This window comes from Amblyraja radiata, chromosome 8, assembly GCF_010909765.2.
Source record: "Amblyraja radiata isolate CabotCenter1 chromosome 8, sAmbRad1.1.pri, whole genome shotgun sequence".
NCBI lineage: Eukaryota > Metazoa > Chordata > Chondrichthyes > Rajiformes > Rajidae > Amblyraja > Amblyraja radiata.
Window position 1 is genome coordinate 43029829 of NC_045963.1, and position 24926 is coordinate 43054754.

General features: G+C 45.4%; 1 protein-coding gene across 6 annotated transcripts in view; it reads right to left on the reverse strand.

The window, feature by feature from the left end:
• plg (plasminogen) overlaps nt 1-20243 on the reverse strand; it is a 46026-nt gene extending 25783 nt beyond the window's left edge. For 2 of the 6 annotated variants that reach the window (XM_033025710.1, XM_033025708.1), the window contains exons 1-10: nt 19962-20243; nt 19718-19853; nt 18080-18186; nt 14088-14199; nt 12838-12986; nt 6924-7044; nt 5654-5772; nt 3368-3530; nt 3097-3218; nt 2335-2491 (exon numbers count right to left, since the gene is read on the reverse strand). In XM_033025710.1, coding sequence (XP_032881601.1) covers nt 2335-2491; nt 3097-3218; nt 3368-3530; nt 5654-5772; nt 6924-7044; nt 12838-12986; nt 14088-14199; nt 18080-18186; nt 19718-19853; nt 19962-20007 — 1232 coding nt within the window. In that variant the 5' untranslated portion in view covers nt 20008-20243. Of the gene's footprint in view, nt 1-2334; nt 2492-3096; nt 3219-3367; nt 3531-5653; nt 5773-6923; nt 7045-12837; nt 12987-14084; nt 14200-18079; nt 18187-19717; nt 19854-19961 lie in introns of all 6 variants that reach the window. The other 4 variants (XM_033025713.1, XM_033025712.1, XM_033025711.1 and 1 more) reach the window with 3 other exon arrangements.
• Between the last annotated feature and the right edge of the window lie 4683 nt (nt 20244-24926).

Here is a 24926-nt window from a genome sequence, read left to right on the forward strand (position 1 = left end):
GATTGACAGTGAGAAAAGAATCAGAGATTGGGAGGAACATACAGGAGTCTGAAAATCACAATCTCACATTCAAGATGGATGATGGGGATCTAGTTTAGTTTAGAGATACAGCATGGAAACAGGCCCTTCAACCCACCGGGTTCACGCCAACCAGCGAACCCCGCACACTACCACTATCCTACACACACTAGGATCAATTTCCAATTTTACCAAAGCCAATTAAACTACAAACCTGAATGTCTTTGCAGTGCGAAAGGAAACCAGAGCACCCGGTGAAACCCCACGCAGGCTACGGGGAGAATGCAGGGAATGGAGGGACATGGATTAGCATGCCAGCAGAGGAGATTTGTTTAAGATGGTATCATGTTCGGCACAAACATGTGGGCCAAAGGGCCTGTTCCTGTGCTGTACTGTTCTGTTTTGTTATGTACTTCCAGTGGCAGTGCTTGAGGAAGTGTAGTTTGTTTAGGTTTGACTGCTGGACTCTCTGGCGGGTTGAGGGGGTGGGGGGTGGGTGGGTATGCAAGAAAGATGGCGATTTCAGCCTGAAAATGTGAAGGTTTTCCAGTATGAGTTAGTCCGTCTTGGTTAGAGTTATTTAGTGTGGAAATTTGCCCAACGTGCTCACACTGACCATCTGACACTTCGACACTAGTCCAACCTGGCTGTGTTTGGCCATTATCCCTCTAAACCTACCCTGTCCATATATCTATCTAAATGTTTCTTAAATGTTGCAATAGTACCTACCATAACTACCTCCTCTGGCAACTTGTTCCATACACCCACCACTCTTTGTGTAAAGAGTCGCCCAGGAACTTCCCATTAAATTATTCCCCCACCTCACCTTAAACCTAAGTTCTCTGGTTCTCGATTCACCTACTCTATGAACCAAGAGCTTGGTGCATTTACCTGATTTATTCCTCTCATAATTTTGTGCACCATTAAGGTTGTTAAATATCTGAGGAGGACATTGTGTTTCACCATTTGGCAACTGCAGATAACTATTAAAAAGGGTGGTTTACATTTCACGAAACAAAGGAAGCCTGGGCATAAATAGTACGGAGTGAGACAGAATGAACACAGGACACCAGGAGAAGGCAAAAAGACACAAAATGCTGGGGTAACTCAGCAGATCAGGCAGCATCTCTGGAGATCACGGACGGCTGACTTTTAGGGTCGGGTCTTTCATCAGGCTGATTGTAGTAGGCGGGAGGATGCTGGGAAAGAGGTGGGGGCGGGACAAATCTTGCCAAGTTATAGATGGATACAGGTGACGGGAGTGGATCCAAAGAAGACAAATACAGAAAGGTGGGGGCGGGCGGGGGGGATAGGTGAAAGGGGCAGATGAAATAGGGTGGGAGTGTGGGATACAGGAACAAGACAAGATAATCCATTAAAGAGGCGATGAGAAGAATGAAGAAGCTGACAGAAAATAACTGGGCTCGAGGTGGGATGTGTGGAAAAAGCAGGCAGGGAGATCCCTTTGAGATGTGAGATTGGCTGTGCGATAGTCCAGTGTAGTACAACACTGCCTATGGACCTACAGTGGTCAGAGGGAGGGTGCTGCTACATATTTTTGCTGATTTTAACATTAAAGACTCGAGTCGATATGCGCACCCTCATTTCTGAGAGTCAGTCCCAGTCCTGGGAGTTGAGCACATAGCCCAGTGCTGTCAGGGATGCCGTCTTGTAGTGGAGCTTAAAGCAAGCCTCTACCTGCCTCTCTCAGAGTGCCAGACATCCCCAGAGAAAATCTCTCTCTCTCTTGCACATTGCTATAACAACCCCAGACCTGTTATCATCAGACATTTTGAGGACTTTCCTCTCGTAAATTTCATAAAGAATAGTACAGCACAAGAACAGACCCTTTGACCCACAATTCCTGGTCTGAACCTGATGCCTAGACCATCTCATCTACCTGGTCCATAAGGAAATACATATCTCTTATCTACATAATCCATATCCCTCCACCCCCTGCATATCCATCTGCCTATCCAAAAATCTCTTAAATGCCATCATTGCATCTACTTCCACCACCATGCCTGGCAGCGTGTTCCAGGCACTCACCACCTCTGTGAAAAACTTGCCCTGCTTCTATCAGGAATACCCGCAACCTCTGTTATTCCAGAGAAAACAATCCAAGTCTGTCCAATCTCTCCCTGTAGCTAATATCCTCTAATCCAAGCACCTCCTCAGTACCCATTCCAAAGCCTCCACATCCTTCCTGTAATGGGGCATCCAGAACCAGTAACTTTGGGCTATGATGCCCTAAGGTTGTGAGGCTGTCTCTTTCGCTGAGCTTGAGAAGAGGTTGGTGTTTCTGTATGCACGTACGCGTCAGGAAAGTTGCTGTGATTCTTGCTGTGTGCATGTGGTACCATGGAATCCCAGTGCTGGCATCTTTTCCCTGACCGAGTCACAGAAGTGGTTCCACGATAGGCAATGCCGTTGGCTCTGTAACAATCAGTGGGTCCACCCTCATGCACAGGCTCTGAAAGTAAACATGGCAAGATCTTGAGATCATTCTGATTAACAGATCAACTCTCTACTTCTATTTGCTAGTTTCACATGGTAAATTATTCTGGTTGCATCAACCTTACAATCTTTCACGAGGTAAATACTGACTGGTTGCATCAATGCCTCTACTTCCTCAGAAGATTGAGGAGATTCAGTACGTCAAATGAACACTCATAGTCATAGAGTCATACAGCATGGAAAAAGACCCTTCAGCCCAACTTGTCCACACCGACCAACATGTCCCATCTACACTAGTCCCACCTGCCTGTGTTTGTCCCATATCCATCCAAACCTGTCCTATCCATTCTATTGAACCTTTACAGGTGTATGGTGGAGAGCACTCTGATGGGTTGCATCATGGCCTGGTTCAGCAACTCAAACACCCAGTAACGAAGGAACCTACAGAGACTCGTGGACACGGTGGACATGTACATTGCATGTACTGATCCAGCACCATGAAAGGGACCCACCGGAGGCACTGACTCAAGAAGGGTCAAGCAGCATCTCTGGAGAAGATAGATAGGTGAAGGTTTGGGCTGGGACCCTTCTTCATGGGGAGGATGAGAGTGGACATCTCACCTGGCAGGGAGGCACCGCACTTTCGCACTGGACAATACTCCCATCGGACCTTTGGGTTGGTTGTGTAGCACCAAGGCTCCTTCTCGTTGTCCGGGTTGCGGCAATAGTTGTTCTCGAGACCTCTGTAACGGATGGAAGAGCAGTGAGGGGAAGGAATCTGCCAACGCTGCCTTTGCCCAGTGAATGCCACTCGACCCAAGTCGCCGGGACAGTTGGCTGAACGAGATGGTCTGGGGTGAGGTTGGGAAAGGGGAATGGCCAGACTACTTACTTGCAGGGATAATCCTCTGGGGTCCTCGTGTGCTGGTGTGGGACCAAAGAGCTCCATTGTTGACAGACCTCACCGGAAATGGTGGTCGCCACAGTCCCACGGTAGGCTTGGCCCTTGCCTGTGTAGCAATGCGCCTCGACTTTGACAACAGGGGTCGCTCCCTCTATAGTACCGGAAGAGGAACCAAAAACACCTACTACTGAGGAGTTGCACACGTTGGGGACGTGGAGAAAGAGAAAGAGAATGAAGCGAGGCCAAACAGAGAACACTACAGCACAGGAACAGGCCTTTAGGCCCGCAATGTCCATGCCGAACATGATGCCAAGCTAAACTCATCTTCTCAGCCTGTATTTGATTCATATCCCTCCATTGTCTGCAAATCCATGAGCCTCTTAAATGCCACTAACCCATCTGCGCTTACCATCATCCCTGGCAACACGGTCCAGGCACCCAACACCCTATGTGTAAAAAAATTTGCCCCGCACATCTCTTTTGAACCTTGTACAGGTCCACCACCGATTTCCAGCACCCTTGGTTCCAGAGCCTTTCAGGATTATTCATTTTGCCGGACTAACAAAGGTCACGGTCTCCACGAGGAGTCAAACAGTACCTGAACGTTCCCCCAAGGCTGCCAGGGAGCCAAGATACACAAAGTCAGCCTCGGAAGTTAGCTATGGAATGGATTTGCCAGATCCAGCCAGACTGGGAGTTCAAAGGTCTGGACACAGGGGGCAAATTCAACCGACCGATCAGCCATGGTAGTCCGGATGTGGTTGAGGTCGGCCGCCTCGCCCGGTCTAGGCGCCACATATCCGGGGAGATTTCAAGTGGGCTCTTGTAATTTTGTCCGGATTAAAGGAGGTGCCCGACCCACCCGTTGCTGGACAATAGACAATAGATTGGGGTCGGTTGGGGGCGCTGCGAGTCGGCTGCCCTGTCAGCAGCGTGTTTGTTATTTCGACTTTTTGTTTTTTTTGGTGTGTCCAAATGTTAGTTTAGGTGTCTCTTGGTGTGTCTTGTGTGGGGGGTGGGGGGGATGGGGAAACCGCGGGCACAGCGTGGACATTTCCATCGCGGACCGTGCGAATCCTTGCCGGGGGTCGCCAGAGAGGAGTGCTCCGATCGCTGGCCTGGTGACTTTGGCATTGTGGGGCTGTGGTGTGCGGAGCTTCTAGCCGCGGACATGGCATGGACTTACCCTCCGGAGCCTGGGATCCCTTGCCGGGGATCGCCGGAGAAGAGCTCCGGCCGCTGGCCTGCGGCCTATAACATCCTGAAGCCACGGTCTCTGGTAGGAAAGTGCTGATTCAGGCACTTCAAGCCGCGGAGTGTGTTTGACCGTCCCGACGCGGTGTTTGCATCATCCCGACGAGAGGGCCTGTACATCCGGCCGTCCGACCGTCCGACCGTCCATATGGGGGGTTCATGGCCCCGACCACGGATGAACACTTTGTTGCCTTCCACCACAGTGAAGAATGCTCTGGTGGATGTTTGTGTTAAATTCTATTGTGTATTCATTTTTTAAGTGTATCGCTGCTGGCAAATTCATTTCACTGCACCTTCGGGTGCATGTGACGAATAAATTTGACTTTGACTTTCGACAATAGGTGCAGGAGTAGGCCATTTGGCCCTTCGAGCCAGCACCGCCATTCAATGTGATCATGGCTGATCATCCACAATCAGTACCCCATTCTTGCCTTCTCCCCATGTCCCTTGACTCCGCTAACTTTAAGAGCTCTGTCTAGCTCTCTCTTGAAAGCATCCAGAGAACCAGCCTCCACCGCCCTCTGAGGCAGAGAATTCCACAAACTCGGTGGTGCATACAGGGGGACCTGTAGTTGAGGTGGGAGAGGAGCAGTCAGGGAACCCACTGTTGAATAACTCTAAGGTGTGCATGCATTGGTTCCCCTACTTCTCAAAGCATAGCCACAGGAATCCTTCCAATAAATATCTACTTCAACATGTGATGAACACTGGGACTTCCCTTGTCAATGGGCTGTGGAAGAGCAACTGGGCATGGAGTCATACAGCATGGAAACAGACCTTTCCGGCCCATGTTAAGCAAGATGCCTAATCTACTCTGGCCCCATTTGCCTACGTTTGGCCAATATCCCTCTAAACAACTATCCATGTACCTGTCCATGTGTCGTCCAAGGGTTGTGTTTGAAAGGTACAGCATGGAAACAAGCCCTTTGGTCCGTGTACCCTGTTGGAGGGGGTTTAGGGCAGTGTGCTCATCTACCCCTTGACTTGCAGAAGGTGCAGTAGGGGGAGTAGGGAACTCACCACAGCGACTGATGTTGCAGTAAGCCCAGCGTCTCTGGCGGTTGGTCGTTATACACCACGGCCTGGGCTCTCCATCTGGATTCCGACAGTAGTTTTCCTCCAAGTATTTATCTGGAAAACTGAAGGTTATTGAGTTACCTCTGGGGGGAAAACTGTTTTGATATTCTTGTGTTTTAATATACAGGCACCTTGTGTTTATTGTTCAAAAAGGAACTGCAGATGCTGGAAGATCGAAGGTACACAAAATTGCTGGAGAAACTCAGCGGGTGCAGCAGCATCTATGGAGCGAAGGAAATAGGCGACGTTTCGGGCCGAAATAGGCGAGGGTTTCGGCCCGAAACGTCGCCTATTTCCTTCGCTCCATAGATGCTGCTGCACCCGCTGAGTTTCTCCAGCAATTTTGTGTACCTTGTGTTTATTGTTTGATTGATGTGTTTTTGAAATACACGCTTGTACCTTTAATAGAGCGCTTAACTGATGACTGTGTAGTCATGTATGTTTAAATGACGCATTTTTTAAAATTACGCACTGCCTTTCAAGCACGTAACCCCCCCCCCCCCCCCCCCCCCATCACCCCCCCCCCCCCCCCCCCTCCCCACACACATAAAATGCGAGGTGCCAGTATATGATAAGTATTTGTCATATTTTCATAGGAAGAAGCTATTCGGTCCATCAAGCCTATGCTGGCTCCCATCAGTGCCTTTGTTCCCGCAGCATATTCTCTCTCACGGGCCCACTGACTGGTCTACCACCATTTTCCCCTCACCAGGCATGATTTTCAAAGCAAATTAACCTCCCTAGCCGCATGTCTTTGGGATGTGGGAGGAAACCAAGAGAACCCATGCAATCATAAGGAGAACGTGCAAACTCCACATAGACCAAGGTTGGCATCGAACCCAGATCTCTGATCCTGTGAGGCAGTAGCTCCAATGGAGATGGGCAATAAATGCACTTCAACCCACCAAATCCGTGCTGACCAGCAATCCTCATGTACAAACACAATCCCGCACACCAGGGACAATTATTACTGAAGCCAATTAACCTACAAACCTGCAAACTTTGGAGTGTGGGAGGAAACCGGAGCACCCAGGGAAACCCCACGCAGTCACGGGAGAAAGTACAAACTCCTTACAGACAGCACCCATAGTCACGATCGTACCTGGGTCTCTGGTGCTGTAAGGTAGGAACTCTACTGCGGCACCACCATTCCTCCGTTGTTTATTAGTGTTTACCTTTGGATGGGACATGTCTATCCTGGCCCGTTACTTACCTGGTTGGGTTGTAGCCATGCTGGTGTGGTGCCTGTATGTCCCAGCGCTGGCACGGGGTTCCGTCCTCTGTGTGGGAGATTTTCCCGCGGTAGTTCTCGCCGCTGCAGAACATGCAATCCTCTGCAATCACAAGGGAAATGTGGCTTTGGGAGCAGCTGTTACTGCGACAACCCGAATCGTGCCCGTCGGTCACACGCCATCGTTGAGGTGCTGGGCGGTGATGTACTCATGTATAGTATGTTTGGACTGGATAGCATGAAAAGTATTTCACTGTATCATAAATTCATAACATCATAAGAGGAGAAGGGGGTTAGGGAAATATAGATCACCCATGATTGGTGGAGTAGGCTCAATGGACCGAATGGACTAATCCTGCTATGCTTTGATTTATAACTTATAAGACACAGTAGCAGAATTAGGCTTTTCAACTCATTGAGTTGACTCTGTCATTCGATCATAGCAGATCTATTTTTCCCCATCAATCTCATTCTCCTGTCTTCTCCCCATAACTTCTGACAGTCTTACTAAGGAAGAACCTCAATAGCGATGTTACAATACCTACCTTCAGCGGCACTGCAGTTCTGCCACTGGCCGTGTGCGCGACTTTGGCGCCTTTGGGGGGGGATTAAATTGCCGTTTCTCCTGCCTGTTGGAGTAAAACTTTTTCAGGCTGTTCAGCTGCTGGAGAAAAATCCCCCCCCCGTTCCGACTAACGTTCTCGTAAGTTTTTTTTTAAATCGCGGGACAATTTAATCCCTGGAGTAAAATTAAAAGCTACTTCTAACGCCGTCAACGCCTACAACGGGACGGATCTCACATAGGGGACAAAACATAAGGTAAGTCGTGTATTTTACATATAAACTTGCTTCGTAGGATGACTTTAATCCAAATTTCATTGGCGAAAATTTGATTTTGGCCCCATATGAACTGGCAGTATTTTTCCTGCCGATATGGGGTTCAAATTCACTGCAACCGCAACATTCCAATCGATCACGTTCCACAAAAGCCCACTCGCAAGATGATTCCTTCCATTTGGCCTATAAATTCATGACAATGAGATTTAAAAATCATGTTATATTGTGAATTCTTGCGTGAATGTTATTTGGACACAGGCTATTTAAAAATGTTAACCTTTTCTTAACAAATGGATAGATGTTTAGATCTAGTAATTGAATTTTGTAATTAGCTACAATTAGGTAACTAACTAATTATAACCATATAACCATATAACAATTACAGCACGGAAACAGGCCATCTCGGCCCTACAAGTCCATGCCGAACATTTATTTTCCCCTAGTCCCATCTACCTGCACTCAGAACATAACCCTCCATTCCTTTCCCATCCATATACCTATCGACCTAATATATACCTAATTATATGCTTTAATTTCAGGTCATTCAAGTAAGATTGTTTCATATTTGTTTCAGAATGCTTCAATCTATAATAACTGAACATTTCATTCAGTTCTCTTAATTTTTAAGAAAGTTATGGGCTTTTGACTGTCCTCGATCACAGCTTTTGAGTTAAGTCAATGGAGAAGCAATAGGGAACAAGATGCTAAATTCAGAGTATGAAAATGACCATAACTTTTTTAATACTGAAGATATGAAAGTGAATTAGGTGTCAAATTAAACTTCTTTTTATGCTTTATCTGATGGGATAAATTACAGACCTGATTTTTTAAATCTCAACATTTTGTAACATTGCTACTATCAATCTCGGCTTTAAAAATACCCAAAGACTTGGCTTCCACAACCATCAGTGGCAATGAATTTTACTATTTCACCAACCTCTGGCTAAAGAAATTCCTCCTCATTTCCACTCTGAAAGTACGTCCTTTAATTCTGAGGCTGTGCCCTCTGGTCCTAGACTCTCCCACTAATGGAAATATCCTCTCCGCATCCACTCCATCTCGGTACACTTGATAATAATACTTATTGTCAAGTGTACAGAGGTACTGTGAAAGACATTGCCTTATATCCAGTCAAAGGGTCTCGACCTAACACGTCACCCATTCCTTTTCTCCAGAGATGCTGAGTTACTCCAGCATTTTGTGTCTGCCTTCGATTTAAACCAGCATCTGCATTTCTGTCTTACACATAATATACATGTGGTGCAATTAAACCGTACAATAGCTAAGAGAAGTTTACCAGAGTGCAGAACATTATGTAACAGCATTACAACTTAGGTTTGGGTTAGGTTTATTATTATCACATGCAGCAAGGTAGAGTGAAAATTTTTGTTTTGCGTGCTATCCAATTAAATCAGATAATACAATCAAGTTACAGGGAAAGAGCAGATAAATTAAAATGGTCGACAAGCTTGCTCTGGCCAAAACAATCCATCGCCAATTATTTGTGAGGCTTCCTTAGCCCCAATGGTCATGCAATTGTGAGTCAATTGGGAATGTTTAGTTTAGTTTAGTTTAGTTCAGAAATACAGCTTATCTGTTGTCAATGAACCTACAAAGAAGTCAATAAACCTACAAACCTGCACGTCTTTAGAGTGTAGGAGGAAACCGGAGCACCAGGGGGAAACCCACGTGGTCACAGGGAGAATGTCCAAACTCCGTACATACAGCACCCGTAGTCAGGATCGAACCCGGGTCTTTGCTCAGTTCAGTTTAGTTTATTGTCATGCGTACCGAGGTACAGTGTAAAGCTTTTGTTGACTGCTAACTTAATGCTTTGGCGCCGTAAGGCAGCAACTCTACCGCTGCCCCACCGAGCCGCCAGAGATGTCTGCTCCCATCTGCTTCGCCTCCCCAGAGACGACTCCAGCCACATTGGCGTCCTTATGGCAAACACATTGTAACTGCAATAACATCTGATGCATATCAGAGAACAAAACAATGTAGAATTCTCTCTGTGATCTATTTAAGTTTAGCAAAACCTCTCTGCCTTTGAGTGAGACCAGTCCAGAAATGAAATGCACAACTGTAGATGTCCTTTGCATGGTTTCATTAACCAGCCTTGCTACTTCCCAATGTCTGCCTTGTCAGCTTCCGATGGTACTATTGGTGCCCACCATGGTTGCGACGGGGAATGGGAATCAGGGTTCAATTCCCAAGAGGGAGACAGAGAAACAGCTACCACTGGATGGATTTAAGAGAGAGTTAGATAGAGCTCTAGGGGCTAGTGGAGTCAAGGGATATGGGGAGAAGGCAGGCACGGGTTATTGATAGGGGACGATCAGCCATGATCACAATGAATGGCAGTGCTGGCTCGAAGGGTCGAATGGCCTCCTCCTGCACCTATTTTCTATGTTTCTACAACCAAGGATGCCAGCAGGCATGCAAATTACCCATTTCCGTCTCGGGGAGGGAGTGGTGAGGAAAAATAATACAGGACTCTAACGAGGCTCTATAATCGGAGATGTTATACGATACGATATGATAAACTTTATTCATCCCCGGAGGGAAATTGGTCTGCCAACAGTCACACCATACAAGATACACAAAAACTTGAAATTAAAAGTGAAAAAAGTGAAAAATAAGTAAAAAATTTAGTACTTCCTGTAAATAGGGGTTGGAGTTACTAAAATATACCTCTAACACCCAGTCTGTTTATCCTAGCAGCATATGACACTTAATCCTTAATAGCAAAATGCTTGCTCAATGTTATATTGAAATCCATTTGCAGGTGGGCATTACTAAACCGCTCCTGAAATATTCTGCAATACCCCACTCCAAACACTACGAACTCCAATCAAACTGCGTTGTTTGCATTAGGACTTTGGGCTTTGTTTCGTTTTTGCATTATGTTGTAGGGGAAAAAATAGTGAGGGCTAATAACTGGCAAATAAGGATGTGGTTCGTGCTAATGTGGTGACAGGGAACCGCAGACAAAGCGTAAAAGTAGAGATATGGAATTCAATAGTGACAACACACAAGTTTCAGGGACTTCATTGATTATGTTATAGCGTGCACCAATCCTTGTAACAGAAAATTGCACCTACTGTCAACTGTTAGGCTTGTGGATAATCATTTTATTCTGTAATCAACACCTAATTTGTTACCTAATGAAGTCTTTCTGTAGCCTCCATTCTGTAAACAAGACCTAGTTTTGCTGTTTATGAAGTTTCTGTGTAATCTTGTCAGCTGAAATGTAAAAGCTGTACCAAAGTCATGCTCAGGAGATCAGCCTTTCCATTTGCTCCTTTTTTAATTCATTGATTTTATTTTGGTTTATTTATTTATTATATTAACTATTGGGTACTGTGTTTACAAACCTGTTATACTGCTGCTACGAATAAGATTTTCATTGTTCCGTGTCAGTACGTATGATGTAAGAGTAAACCTAACAATTATAGACCTGTTAGTTTGACGTCAGTGGTGGGAAAATTAATGGAAAGGATACTTAGAGATAATATATATAAGCATCTGGATAAACAGGGTCTGATTAGGAACAGTCAACATGGATTTGTGCCTGGAAGGTCATATTTGACTAATCTTCTTTAATTTTTTGAAGAGGTTACTAGGGAAATTAATGAGGGTAAAGCGGTGGATGTTTTCTATATGGACTTCAGTAAGGCCTTTGACAAGGTTCCACATGGAAGGTTGGTTAAGAAGGTTCAATTGTTGGGTATTAATGGTGGAGTAGCAAGATGGATTCAACAGTGGCTGAATGGGAGATGCCAGAGAGTAATGGTGGATGGCTGTTTGTCAGGTTGGAGGCCAGTGACTAGTGGGGTGCCTCAGGGATCTGTGTTGGGTCCAATGTTGTTTGTTATATACATCAATGATCTGGATGATGGCGTGGTAAATTGGATTAGTAAGTATGCAGATGATACTAAGATAGGTGGTGTTGTGGATAATGAAGTAAATTTTCAAAGTCTACAGAGAGATTTAGGCCAGTTGGAAGAGTGGGCTGAAAGATGGCAGATGGAGTTTAATGTTGATAAGTGTGAGGTGCTACATCTTGGCAGGACAAATCAAAATAGGACGTACATGGTAAATGGTAGCGAATTGAGGAATGCAGTTGAACAGAGGGATCTAGGAATAACTGTGCATAGTTCCCTGAAGGTGGAATCTCATGTAGATAGGGTGGTAAAGAAAGCTTTTGGTGTGCTGGCCTTTATAAATCAGAGCATTGAGTATAGAAGTTGGGATGCAATGTTAAAATTGTACAAGGCATTGGTGAGGCCAATTCTGGAGTATGGTGTACAATTTTGGTCGCCAAATTATAAGAAAGATGTCAACAAAATAGAGAGAGTACAGAGGAAATTTACTAGTATGTTGCCTGGATTTTAGCAACTAAGTAAAAGAGAAAGGTTGAACAAGTTAGGTCTTTATTCTTTGGAGCGCAGAAGGTTAAGGGGGGACTTGATAGAGGTCTTTAAAATGATGAGAGGGATAGACAGAGTTGACGTGGATAAGCTTTTTCCATTGAGAGTAGGGAAGATTCAAACAAGAGGACATGATTTGAGAATTAAGGGACAGAAGTTTAGGGGTAACATGAGGGGAACTTCTTTACTCAGAGTGGTAGCTGTGTGGAATGAGCTTCCAGTGGAAGTGGTGGAGGCAGGTTCGATTTTATCATTTAAAAATAAATTGGATAGGTATATGGACGGGAAAAGAATGGAGGGTTATGGTCTGAGTGCAGGTAGATGGGACTAGGGCAGAGTAAGTGTTCGGCATGGACTAGAAGGGCCGAGATGGCCTGTTTCCGTGCTGTAATTGCTATATGGTTATATGGTTATATGATAAAACACTCTCTGCACACACACACACACACACACACACATACTGTATATACCGTCCAGCAGCCTGTTGCCATCCATAATTTCTCCCACTTCACATCATGAGAGCGGCTGTGGGTGTTGGAGCACTTTGCCACCCGCTTTCCCTCTGCTGGAAAGCTGTCTTCTCCCATTCTCACCACTGTCAACAATATACCGAGCAACACCAATGCCTATACCTTCACAGTTCAGAATAGTGCAGTATTCCCATCGGTGCAACGGATCATTGGTGTAGCACCAGGGTCCTGTTGTATCATTGTCTGGATTTCGGCAGAAGTTTTTCTCCAGGTTGGCGTATGGATTACTTTCAGGCGTGTATCTAAATGACAAAGGAGTGTCAAACTGTAATTGGACCCATTGAGACACAAGGAACTGTAGATACTGCAGTTAGATTTAGCTCTTAGGGCCAATGGAATCAAGGGATATGGGGAAAAATCCGGAACGGGGTACAGATTTTGGATGATCAGCCATGATCATATTGAATGGCGATGCTGGCTACTCCTGCACTTATTTTCTATGTTTCTATGTTTCTACTGGTTTACAAAAAAAGACACAAAGTGCTGGAGTAACTCAGCGGGTCAGGCAGCATCTTTGGAAAACATGGATAGGCAATGTTTTGGATTTGGGCCCTTCTTCAGACTGATTGTGGTGGGGGCATGGGGGTGAAAGCTGGAATGAGAAGGGGGAGGGGTTTGAAGGCTGATGGTTGGGCAAAGGGTAGAGATGAAAAGTCAAAAGGTGTGAGATAAGCATGGAAGAGGTGAGAAGAATAAAGCTAGCAGAGAGAATGTAGGGTTGACAGGACGGGGAGGTGAGAAATGCGTGCACGTCCAAGTGCGGCACAGGGAAAGTGGTGGGGGCGAGGGGGAGAAGAAGGGATTGGAGAATTCAATGTTCACCCAATATGGGGAGAAGGCAGGAATGGGGTACTGATTGTGGATGATCAACCATGACCACATTGAATGGCGGTGCTGGCTCGAAGGGCCGAATGGCCTACTACTGCACCTATTGTCAAAAAAAAAACCTAGGTTTCTCTCTACTGACTCTCAGTTTGCAGAAGAGTCTCCAACCATTTGTGTCTATCTTCAGCAAAAAAACTATACATGATTACATTCAAGCCGACCAAAGTGTACAGATACAGGATAAAGGGATGAATGCTGTACGGAACATTGTGGAGAAACCATTTGCTCCTCCTCAAACAAATGCCCCTTGATGTGAGAGATTTGTCCAAATCTTAAAAGTAAGGTAAACGAGCAAGTTATATGTGGTTCAACATCCCCCCCACACTGCCCCTCCAACCCTCAGGTGTCCAAAATGTAATACAGAATCTGAATTAGGTAATTTGTCATTTGTGTTTTTTGATACTGTGTCATTTTACAAGAAGAATTATGACTTTTAGTGGCAAAGATTAATGACAAACATTGGCTTGTGTGGCTGCGTGCTGCTCCAATGCTGGCAAGTTCTTCCCGAGAGCGTTTGTGTTGCTGATCCTCTGTAGGTAATCCCATCGCCCGACTTGCATTCCAGAAGAAAAGCTGAGGAAGAGGAGAATAAACCTGTTAGTCAACCGTGTGGACAAATTACGTTGCATGTAGGCAGCAATAATGGCTCAGTCAACGCTTCCTTTTTACACTCCATTTTACTTCTCCAATGCAAATTTTCCTCAAAGCATGTCGACTTTGAAAGACTCCTCCTCTCTCCAAAGGGAGCTCTGTGAGACCCTTTCCCACAGGTCTCCCTCTGTGATTCCTGCTGCTTACCTGCTCTTCCAACTATCACTTAGATCAGTGGTTCCCAACCTTTTTTAGTTCATGGCCCCCATGCGCTCTTTAATTTTTCGGTGCCCCCCCCCATATGACCCCAGTTTGGGAATCACTGACTTAGATCATAGAGACAGACAACAAAGAAACAGGCCCAGCAGCCCAACTTGCCAAACCCGACCAAGATGCCCCCTCCACGCAAACCCTCCTGCTTGAGTTTGGCCCATGACCTTCTAAACTTGCCAGGCTTTGCCCTGCCCCAACCTCTCTTACTCAACTTTTTCACCATCTACTCCTATCAGTCTGAATAAGAGTTTCAACCTGAAATGTACTCTGTCCATCTCCCTCCACATGTTTCCCTCCTGATCCTCTGGGTTCCACCAGCACGTTGTGTTTTGTGCCTCTTCCTTCTTTTTCTCTCATGAATTCTCACTCCCATTCCTATAAGCCTCATGCCTCATGTTTGTTCTAAGGAATCTCCATCCATGTTACAGTGGAAGGAAGTGCATTAGTGTCCTTGGTTTTGTCCCAGGCCAGTACCCATAGTGTGAAGGCCCTGGTAACCTTTAGTCTCCTACAATGTACAGTGCAAACTGCTCCCATGGGCTCATAGTCATACAGCACAGAAACAGACCCTTCAGCCCAACATCCATGCCGACCAAGATGGCATATCCAAGCTATTCCCACATGCTCACATTTGGCACATATCCCTCTAAACCCTTCCTATCCATGTACCTGGCCATGTGTCTTGTAATGCCCAAAACCAGATTTCACTGTATCTAGATACATGTGACATTAAAGCATTATTGAACCATAAAATCCCGAACCAGGTACTGCATACTGAGCTCTGGTATGGGGAAGAGATTACCAGTAGGACAGGGGAAGAGGTTCAAGAATGGGCTCAATGCCACATCCATGTTGACGCCTGCGAATTCCAGGCCCACGACCACAGGGGAACGGTACCATGAACCACGAGTAGCACACAGAAGGTGCACGCTAGTCATACAGCATGGAAGCAGGCCCTTCAGCACAACTAGCTCATGCCGACCAAGATGTCACATCTAATCTCATCCCACCTGCCTGCGTTTGGTCAATATCCCTCTAAACCGTCCCTATACATGTGATGGAAGGAGAGCCCCACCTCACTGACTATCCGGCCAACTACCCCATCTGTGGAAGAGCCACACTGGCCTCATCGGATGCCTCAGGACTAGGGGAAGCAAGTCTCTCTCAACCCTGAGGGACAGTTGAAGGAGTCCCTATTGTGTTGCTGTTCAGTATAGCAAGAGGCAAAGGTGGTGTCTCCAACCAAGGGTGCCAGGTGCTTTGAAAATGCTGCCAGGGATGGAGGTGGAGGCAAATACGATGGTGGCATTTAAGAGACTTTTGGATAAGCACATGGGTTTGCAGGGAATGGAGAGATATGGACCAGGTGCAGACAGATAAGAGTTGGCCTCATGTTCAGCACAGACATTTTGTGCTGAAGGGCCTGTTCTTATGTTGCACTGTTCCATGTTCCATGTTCTATAACTCAACATCCTTCATTGAAAATGAACATCAATCAACTAACAGCACAGTGGGGCAGCTGGTAGAGTTGCTGCCTCACAGCACCAGAGACCCGGGTTCGATCCTGGGTGTCTGCGTGTAGTTTGCACGTTTTCCCAGTGATGACGTGGGTTTCCTTTGGCTGTTCCGGTTTCCTCCCTCACATCCTAAAGACAAGTAGGTTAATTGGTCCCTGTCAGTTGCTCGGTGGGCCAAAGGGCTTGTTTCCATCAATCAATCACTCATTTTCAGGTTTTCTTAACCACATCTCAGGGATTTCCAAACACACTCTTTGGTCGTTACATTACGGATTTCAGATACGGAGAATTCTTGCTTCTATTTGTGATCGATGACCAAGCTTGTTGTTGTTTCCCACACTTACCCCTAGTCCAACACCCTTCACATTTGTGAAGGGGAGACGCAACTCATCCACCTGACCCAAGATGCCCCATCTAAGCTGGTCACCCATCCAATTTACCCACGTTTGCCCCAATCCCTCCAAACCTTTCCTGCCCACATTCCTGTCCAAGTATCTTGCAAGTGTTGTATTTGTACCATAATGGCATTTAAAAGACACTTTGATAGACACATAGATATGCAGGAAATGCCTAGTGTTGGACTAGGGGTAAGTGTGGAAAACAACAACAGGCTCAGTCATCGATCACAAATAGAAGCAAGAATTCTCCGTATCTGAAATTTGTAATATAACGGCCAAAGAATGTGTTTGAAAATTCCTGTCTGATGTTTGTTTGACCTCCCGGGCTGCAAGCAACCTATCAATTGTTGGTCAAACTGCAACTTTCTCCCAGTTAAATATTAATAGTGGCGGTGGAGGTGGGTGAGGGCAGATGGTTGAGGAGGAGGGGCTTGTAAGGAGGGGAGGGCAAAGACTCATCGAGCACCGACTGATTGTTGACTTTGTTAAAATTTCTGCACAGAACCTCAGGGACAAGTGCTCAGGCCGAAAGCTGTCAAAAATGATGAGGAAGGAAAAGGGATAGTTTCTGGCCAGGTCTAGTCTCCCCATTTAAGGAAGGATGAGGAGGCTTTAGAGAGCATGCAGAAGAGAGTTACGTGGATGCCGTTTGGATTAGAGGTATATGCTTCAAGGAGAGGTTGTAATGGCTTGAATTGTTTTCTCTGGAAAGCTGGAAATTGAGGGGAGACCTGGCAGAAGTATATAAAATTAGGAGAGGCATCGATTGGGAACCCTTTTCCCAGGGTGGAAATGTCAAATGTTAGTGGCCATAGCTTTAATGTGAGTGGAGCAAAGTTTAAAGCTTATGTGTGAGGCAAGTTTTTCACACAGAGAATGGAGAGTGCCTTGGGTGGTGATGTGTTGGGTGGTGATGGAGGAAGATATGTTCATGGTATTTAAAAGGCTTTTACATTGACACATGGAAATGCAGGGAAAGGATATGGATCACGTGCAGGCAAAGGAAATTAGTTGTTGACGATGTGGGCTGAAGGTCCTGTACCTGTGTTATACTGTTCTATGTTTTATGTTTATGTACTCAGATAAGTGCAAGGTATTGCATTTTGGGAAGTTAAACCAGGGTTGGACTTTTACAGTGAACAGTAGCACCCTTGGAGTATTGTAGAACAGAGGTAACAAGGAATATGAGTACATAGTTTGCTGAATGTAGCATATGAGGTTGATGTGGTAAAGACCTTTGTTACCCTGGTCAGGATATTCAGAGTAGAAGTCAGGATATTCAGAGTAGAAGTTGGAACTTTATATTACACTTGTACCAGACTTTGGTGAGGCCGCATTTAGAGTACTATGTTCAGGTTTGGTCACTCTGCTAGAGCAAAGATGCCATTATGGTTTAAGGTGAGAAGGGAAATATTTAAAAGGAACTTGATGGGGATTTTTTTTACACAGAGGGTGGAGGGTATATAGAACGAGCTGCCAGAGGAGGTAGTTGAAGCACTGTTACAGCATTTAAAAGATAAGAAAGGATAAGAGGGAATTGGGCCAAACTTGGGCAAATGGGACTAATTAAATCTTAGTCTGCATGAATGATTTGTGGTGAAGGGCCTGTTTCTAAGCTGCATGACTCTATATTATTTTGCACTTCTTTTGGTTTAGCCTGCAACTTTCCTTTACCTTCTTTCTCATAAAGAAAGCTGTTTGTTTTCCTCATCAACGTCTGCGTGCGCTTGTTATCTGCTGTAATGATGCACTCCTGTTCCTTCAGGTTGAAGAGGAAAGATCTGGCAAACAGATCAAACTGTGATGAGCAAGAGTCAAGAGTGTGTAATAGTCATATGTACCGACAACGGAACAATAACATTCTTACATGCAGCCACATTGCAGGCCTGTAAACACAATAACACCCAGCTAATATATAATAAACAAAAAAAGAATAAAAAATCAGGGCAATGGAAGATCAATGAAACACACAAAGTGCTGGAGGAACTCAGCAGGTCGGGCTGCATCTCTGGAGAAAAAGGATATGTAACATTTTGGGTCAGGACCCTTCTTAAGATCAGTCGTGACCCGAAATGTCACCTATCCTTTTTCCCCAGAGATGTTGCCTGACCCGCTGAGTTACTCCCGCTCTTTGTGTCTATCTTTGGAATTAACCAATATCTGCAGTTCTTTGTTTCTACACAATGGATGGTCAATGTTTTATTCGGGATTCTTCTGCAGACTGAGTCAAGGGTCCCAACCATGAATTATTGCCTGTATACTCCCTCCGCAGATGTTGCCTGATCCTCCAGCACTTTGTGTTTTAGTCAATTATTTAATTACAAAAACAACAGACAGCCAACCATGTCATCTCAGGGTGTCCGCTCTACCACCCACCAAATGGAGCTCAGGGCCTGGCAGACATTGACGCAGAGACAACAACCTGGCTGCTCAACACCTGGCTTGAGATCCAACTATTTCTTTGGGTTATGTTTCATTCGCAAGAAGAAGAAGAATTAATTCTTGAATTGAAGGAAAACCTCCCACCAACAGCAAGGACATAAAAGATTGGGCAATCAGTCGGGTAAAAAAAATTCTGTCAATACTCCAGGGAGGAATCTTCTGGAACAATTCAAGTTTGCCAATTGCACACAAACTGTGGAGGATGGTAATTTGTTTCACAGGACCTTGGCAGGTTAGAGAAGGTGTCTTTAAAAGAACAGAAGGGCTGAGTTTAACACAGAATACAAAGTGCTGCAGTAACTCAGCAGGTCAGGCAGCACTCTGGAAGATATGGATAGGCGACGTTTTGGATTGGGACTTTTTTTCAGGCTGAGTTTAACCCCATGCTGCACCTCCTCAATACTCCACACACGCCTCCAGACAGTTCACGGTCTTCTGGTTTGGAAATGCCAGTGCTTCTAAGTACAAAATGTCTGATAGATGTTATGAAAGATATAAACAAACTGGTCATACAATATCCTCCCTCTCCCTCCCCCAGCCTAGTCGTTGTACTAGTTTCACTGTTGTTCTGTTGTGTTTCACTGTCCGTATAACCATTGTGGGCACCATCTTTCTTTGATTATCGATACTTTTTGCATATCTTTAATTCATTTGTTCTATATCTCTCTATATCACCATCTATATCTCTCATTTTCCCATTCCCCTGACTCTCAGTCTGAAGAAGGGTCTCGACCCAAAACGTCACTTATTCCTTTTCTCCAGAGATGCTCCAGCTTTTTGTGCCTATCTTCGGTTTAGCCAGCATCTGCAGTTCCTCCCTACACATGCATTATTAGAAGCATGCATTATTACATAGGAAGAAAACTCTACCTGCAAATAAACCAGGTCTCCCTGTCACATTTTACCGCACATTCTTCAACAGAGACCATGGAGAATAACAGTTTTCTGATAGATTGAATCCAAGCCCCTTCTGTTTTTACATAGCCGCTCAATGCATCAGCTCTTACTGTGAAAAAAAGGAAGACAATGCGATTTCATGTTTTGTTCATAACAAATTCCTTTGTCACAAAACCCCCCCCCCCCCCCCCCCCCCCCATTAATGAATTTTACTCACCGAAACATGGCAAAATCAGGAAAAGGAGTTGGATGCAAGCAAGCATTTCTAATCCAGGTTTCAAACAGCTTGGAAGCCTCTGCTAAGCCTACGGGTCTTAACTACCGACAGAGTGAAGCAGTGAACAAATAGCCGTGGGCAGACAGTGCAACTTCGCATTGGGAGATAGTGAATCCTTCTCCAAACAAAGAGGTCACAAACTTGCCAACATTCCCCAACCAATCAGACTTCATCATTTTTTCTGTGAGATGAATCTGGTCACCAAATCCACCTCGGTGTTGGCATCACTTATGTGCTGAGCTGGTTCCACTGTGGAGATAGGAAGTGCCAAAGATCAGAGGGCATAGCTTTAAGGGGCAAGGGACAAAATTGAAAGGAGATGTGGGGCAGGCTTCTTACACTGAAGGTGGTGATGCTTGGAACGACCTGCCAAGGGGGGTGGTAGAGGCTGATACTTTATTAAGGGCGGCACAGTTGCGCAGCGGTAGAGTTGCTGCCTTACAGTGCCAGAGACGCGGGTTCAATCCTGACTAAATCCTGTATGGAGTCTGTATGTTCTCCCTGTGACCGCATGGGTTTCCTCTGGGTGCTCTGGTTTCCTCCCACACTCCAAAGACATACCGGTTTGTAGGTTAATTGGCACTGTTAATTGCAAATTGTCCTTAGCATGTAGGATAGTGCTAGTGTATGAGGCGATCGGTGGTCGGCGCGGACTCGGTGGGCTGATGGGCCTGTTTCCCAGCTGTATCTCTAAAGTGGCGTTTAAGAGTGGAGGAGGATGAGGGGTGATCTGATAAAGGTGAATGTACTCAGAAAGTGGTGGATATATGGCATGGATAGGAACGGTTTAGATCAAGACTTCTACCATTGACTCCATCTCAAGGGCATTGGACTTTGTCTATGGAACTGATGCGCTGCAATGCTGAAAACTATATTCAGCATTCTGTATCTTCCCATTTGCTCTATCTATTGTTCTTTGTGTATGTATTTATTTGTATTTGTATTTATGTATGGTATTTTTGATCTGTTTGGATAGCATGCAAAACAAAGTGTTTCACTGTCTCTGAGTACACATGACAATATTAAACCTAAACTACAGGAATATGTGCCAAATTTGGGCACATGGGACTAGCTTAGATGGGACATCTTGGCTGGCATGGATGAGTTGGGCTGAAGGGCTTGTTTCCATGCTGTATGACTAAAAGGGTTAGCGGGGAGGCAGAGAAAAAGCATTCACAGCTGGAGGCCTGGTGTACTGAGAGCGATTTGATATCCTGATGTTTCAGGGAAAAAAAAATAATGTCTCTCTGCACTTCAATGCTGAAGACCATGGTGAAATCTACAACCTTGGGGCAGGACATGGACCATATTGGCAGTAGTTGTTAAGAGACAGGTGCATCTAGAGGCAAATGAGACTAGCTCAGGAAGGCACCCTGGTCAGCATGGAAGAGTTGGGCAAATGGGGCTAGCACAGTATGGCAGCTTAGTCGGCATGAACAAGGCGGGCCGAAGGGTCTATTCGTGCTGTAAAGGTGTGGCATTTAAACATTTTAACAGACGTCTGGGATTTAAACATTTTAAATTCCTTCATCGAGCCACTCAGCACAGCAACATCCCTTTCGCCCCAACTCCCCAATGCCAACCAAGGGGCCATCCTTAGTTAGTCCCATTTGCCAATGCTTGGCCCATAATTTCTCCAAATCTTTCCTATCCATGAACTCTACATGTACTGTACTGCACGGAGTCCACGCCGACCATCAATCACACTATTCCATTCACACTAGTTCTATGTTATCCCACTTTCTCATCCACTCTTCACACACTAGGGGCAATTTACAGAGGGCCAATTAACCTACAAACCTGCATGTCTTTGGGATGTGGGAGGAAACCGGAGCACCCGGAGAAAACTAATGCGATTCCTGGGAGAAGGTGCAAACCCCACACCCGAGGTCAGGATGGAATCCGGGTCTCTGGCGCTGTGAGGCAGCCGCTCTAACCAGTTGTGTCACTGTGCCGCCCAAACACAGATCCCTATGTTAGAGGAAACATTGACACTTAGTGAACAATTATGTTAACGTTCTCAGCAGTTGATTTCGCATGAAATAAGGACCATCTTAACTTTGGAAGCACCATGTATTTGTTGGCGGGTGGAGCTTGGATCTTAATGACAATGTATTGGAGCAGTAAGTGTTGCCACCAGCTTTGCAAGTGAAACGGCACAGCAATTGATCTGTGCTGACGTGCTTTGGCTGTTGTGAAATCTTAGCCTTTAGACTAACCAGATAGGAGCAGGAGTTGGTTTACTGTAACTCCTTATCAAAGGAAGGGTAATCATTATTTAACCAACTCCCTTCAGTCAACATACAACATAAATACATCTCCACATGCCTGGGGAATAGCTCTTGAATTTCTCAGTTGAGTATTTTTTAAGTAATTTAAGTATTTTAAGTAAGGGGCGCGACAGTCAATCCGATGAGTCCTGTGATGGGGCTGGGCACTGTTACATCTAATATGTGAATACGTAAAGACTGGGAAAAACACAGTGCTGGAATAACCCAATGGGTCAGGCAGCATCTTTGGAAAACATGGATAGGTGATGTTGAGTTGAGTGTGTAGGAAGGAACTGAAATGCTGCCTTACACCGAAGATAGACACAAAATACAGGAGTAACTCAGCAGGACAGGCAGCATCTCTGGATAGAAGGAATGGGTGACGTTGTCCTATCTGGGACACATGATAATAAACTCTCTTGACTTGACTTGAAACCAGTCTGAACAAGAGTCTTGACCTGAAACGTCACCCATTCCTTCTATCCAGAGATGCTGCCTGTCCCGCTGATTTACTCCAGCATTTAGTGTCAATCTTTGATGGTGAGTTGAGGAGTTTAGTTTATGGTCATGATGAAAAGTTTTTGCTACGTGCAAATCAGTCAGCAGAAAGACAATAAATGATTAAAATCAAGCCATCCGCAGTGTACAGATACATGATAAAGGGAATAACTTGAATAACGTTTAGTGCAAGATAGTCCAGTAAATTCTGAAGATGGGTCTCGATCCGAAACGTCACCTATTCCTTTTCTCCAGAGACGCTGCCTGACCCACTGAGTTGCTCCAGCTTTTTGTGTCAAGTCTGATCAAAGATAGTCTGAGGGACTCCAATGAGGTAGATGGTAGCTCAGGACTACTCTCTAGTTATTGATAGGATGGTCCAGTTGCCTGATAACAGTTGGGAAGAAACTGTCCCTGAATTTGGAAATATGCATTTTCAAATTTCTGTACCTCTTGCCTGATGGGAGAAGGGAGAACAGGGGGTGTCCAGGGTGAAACTGGTCGCTGATTATGCTGGTGGTCTTGCTGAGGCAGCATGAGGTGTAGATGGAGTTAATGGAAGGGAAGCTGGTTTGTGGAATGGTCTGGGGTGCGCCCACAATTCTCTGCAGTTTCGGGTCTGAAGAATGGTCCCGATCCGAAACATTGCATACCATGTCCTCCAGAGCTGATGCCTGACCTGCTGAGTTACACGCTGATAATTTGCTAATTGGGGATGTGATTAGGTTTGGCAATACTCTACTAGACTGTTTGTAAGAAAAGAGTTTCACTGTGTGTTGGCACTTCGCACATTGAGAACAATGACCAGCACTTTGTTGTGGTTTCCTTAAATCGGCATCTGCAGTTCCTCATGTTTACATAAAGACAGGAGATAGGCCATTCAGCCTGGGGCTGTGCTATCATTCGAGCTGTTCACAGCTGTCCATGGCTGTGTCCTCAGTCAGAACGCATAGCCTTCTGTTCTACAGGTTTAAGGCTGCATAACACAGGGGGAATCAAGAACTAGAGGATGTAGGTTTCAGGTGAGAGGGGAAAGATTTATGAGTGGTGGGTATATGGAATGAGTTGCTAGAGGAAGTGGTTGAAGAAGATAACTTTCCTATCCATGCCCTGTCCAATTGTAACAGCATTTAAGAGACATTTGGACAACTCCGAATTGGCACCTGAAACATGGCGACTCTTGTGTACTTCCTCAGTGGAATCTACTTACACTCTTGTACCTTAGTATGATTGTGCTTAATGTGTAGTAAGACTGTTACTAAACTGTATGCAAAATGAATGTTTCCAGGAGTGGGAGAGTCTAGGACCAGAGGGCACAGCCTCAGAATAAAAGGACCTACTTTTAGAATGGAGATGAGCAATAATTTCTTTAGTCAGAGGGTGATGAATCTGTGGAATACATTTCCATAGAATGAAGTGGAGGCCAAAGATAGACAAAAAGTGCAGGAGTAACTCAGCGGATCAGGCAGCACATCTGGAGAGAAAGGATGGGTGATGCTTTTGGTCAGGACCCTTCTTCAGAATGAAAGTAGGAGATGGGAGGTGGGCAGTGGGGATGGTGTGGGGTGGGGGGGTGGGGGTGGATTGAAGAGCTGGAGGGGGTGGATTGAAGAGCTGGAGGCAAGAAAAGACCGGACCAATTAAGGCTGGCCACTTCAGCTGGGCTGTGGAGGTTAATTTATTAGGTGTTTTTAAATCGGAGAGTGATAGATTCTTGGTTAGTAATGATGTCAAAGGTTATGGGAGAAGGCAGGAGAATGGGTTTGAGAGGGAAAAATAGATCAGCCATGATTGAATGGCATGGGACTCGATGGGTTGAATGGCCTAATTCTGCTCCTATGCCTTATGATCTTTCACAAAAAAGGATTTTACTGTATCTAGGTATTTGTGACAATAAAGTAACATTGAGTCATTGAAGAAAGAAAACAAAGTGCAGGATAAAAGGGTCCTTCACAGGTTGATAGGATCCAACCTGTGGTTACTGTAGGATCAGTGCTTTGCCCCAAAGCTGAGATTCCCCCCCTATGCAGGAGTTTGATCGCCCCGACGAGGAGGCCCGCCGCTGGCTACGGCAGTAAGATCGTCCCATCAACGGAAGGTTAGAGGCCCCCGACCGCCGGAGGACAAAGAAGGGAGA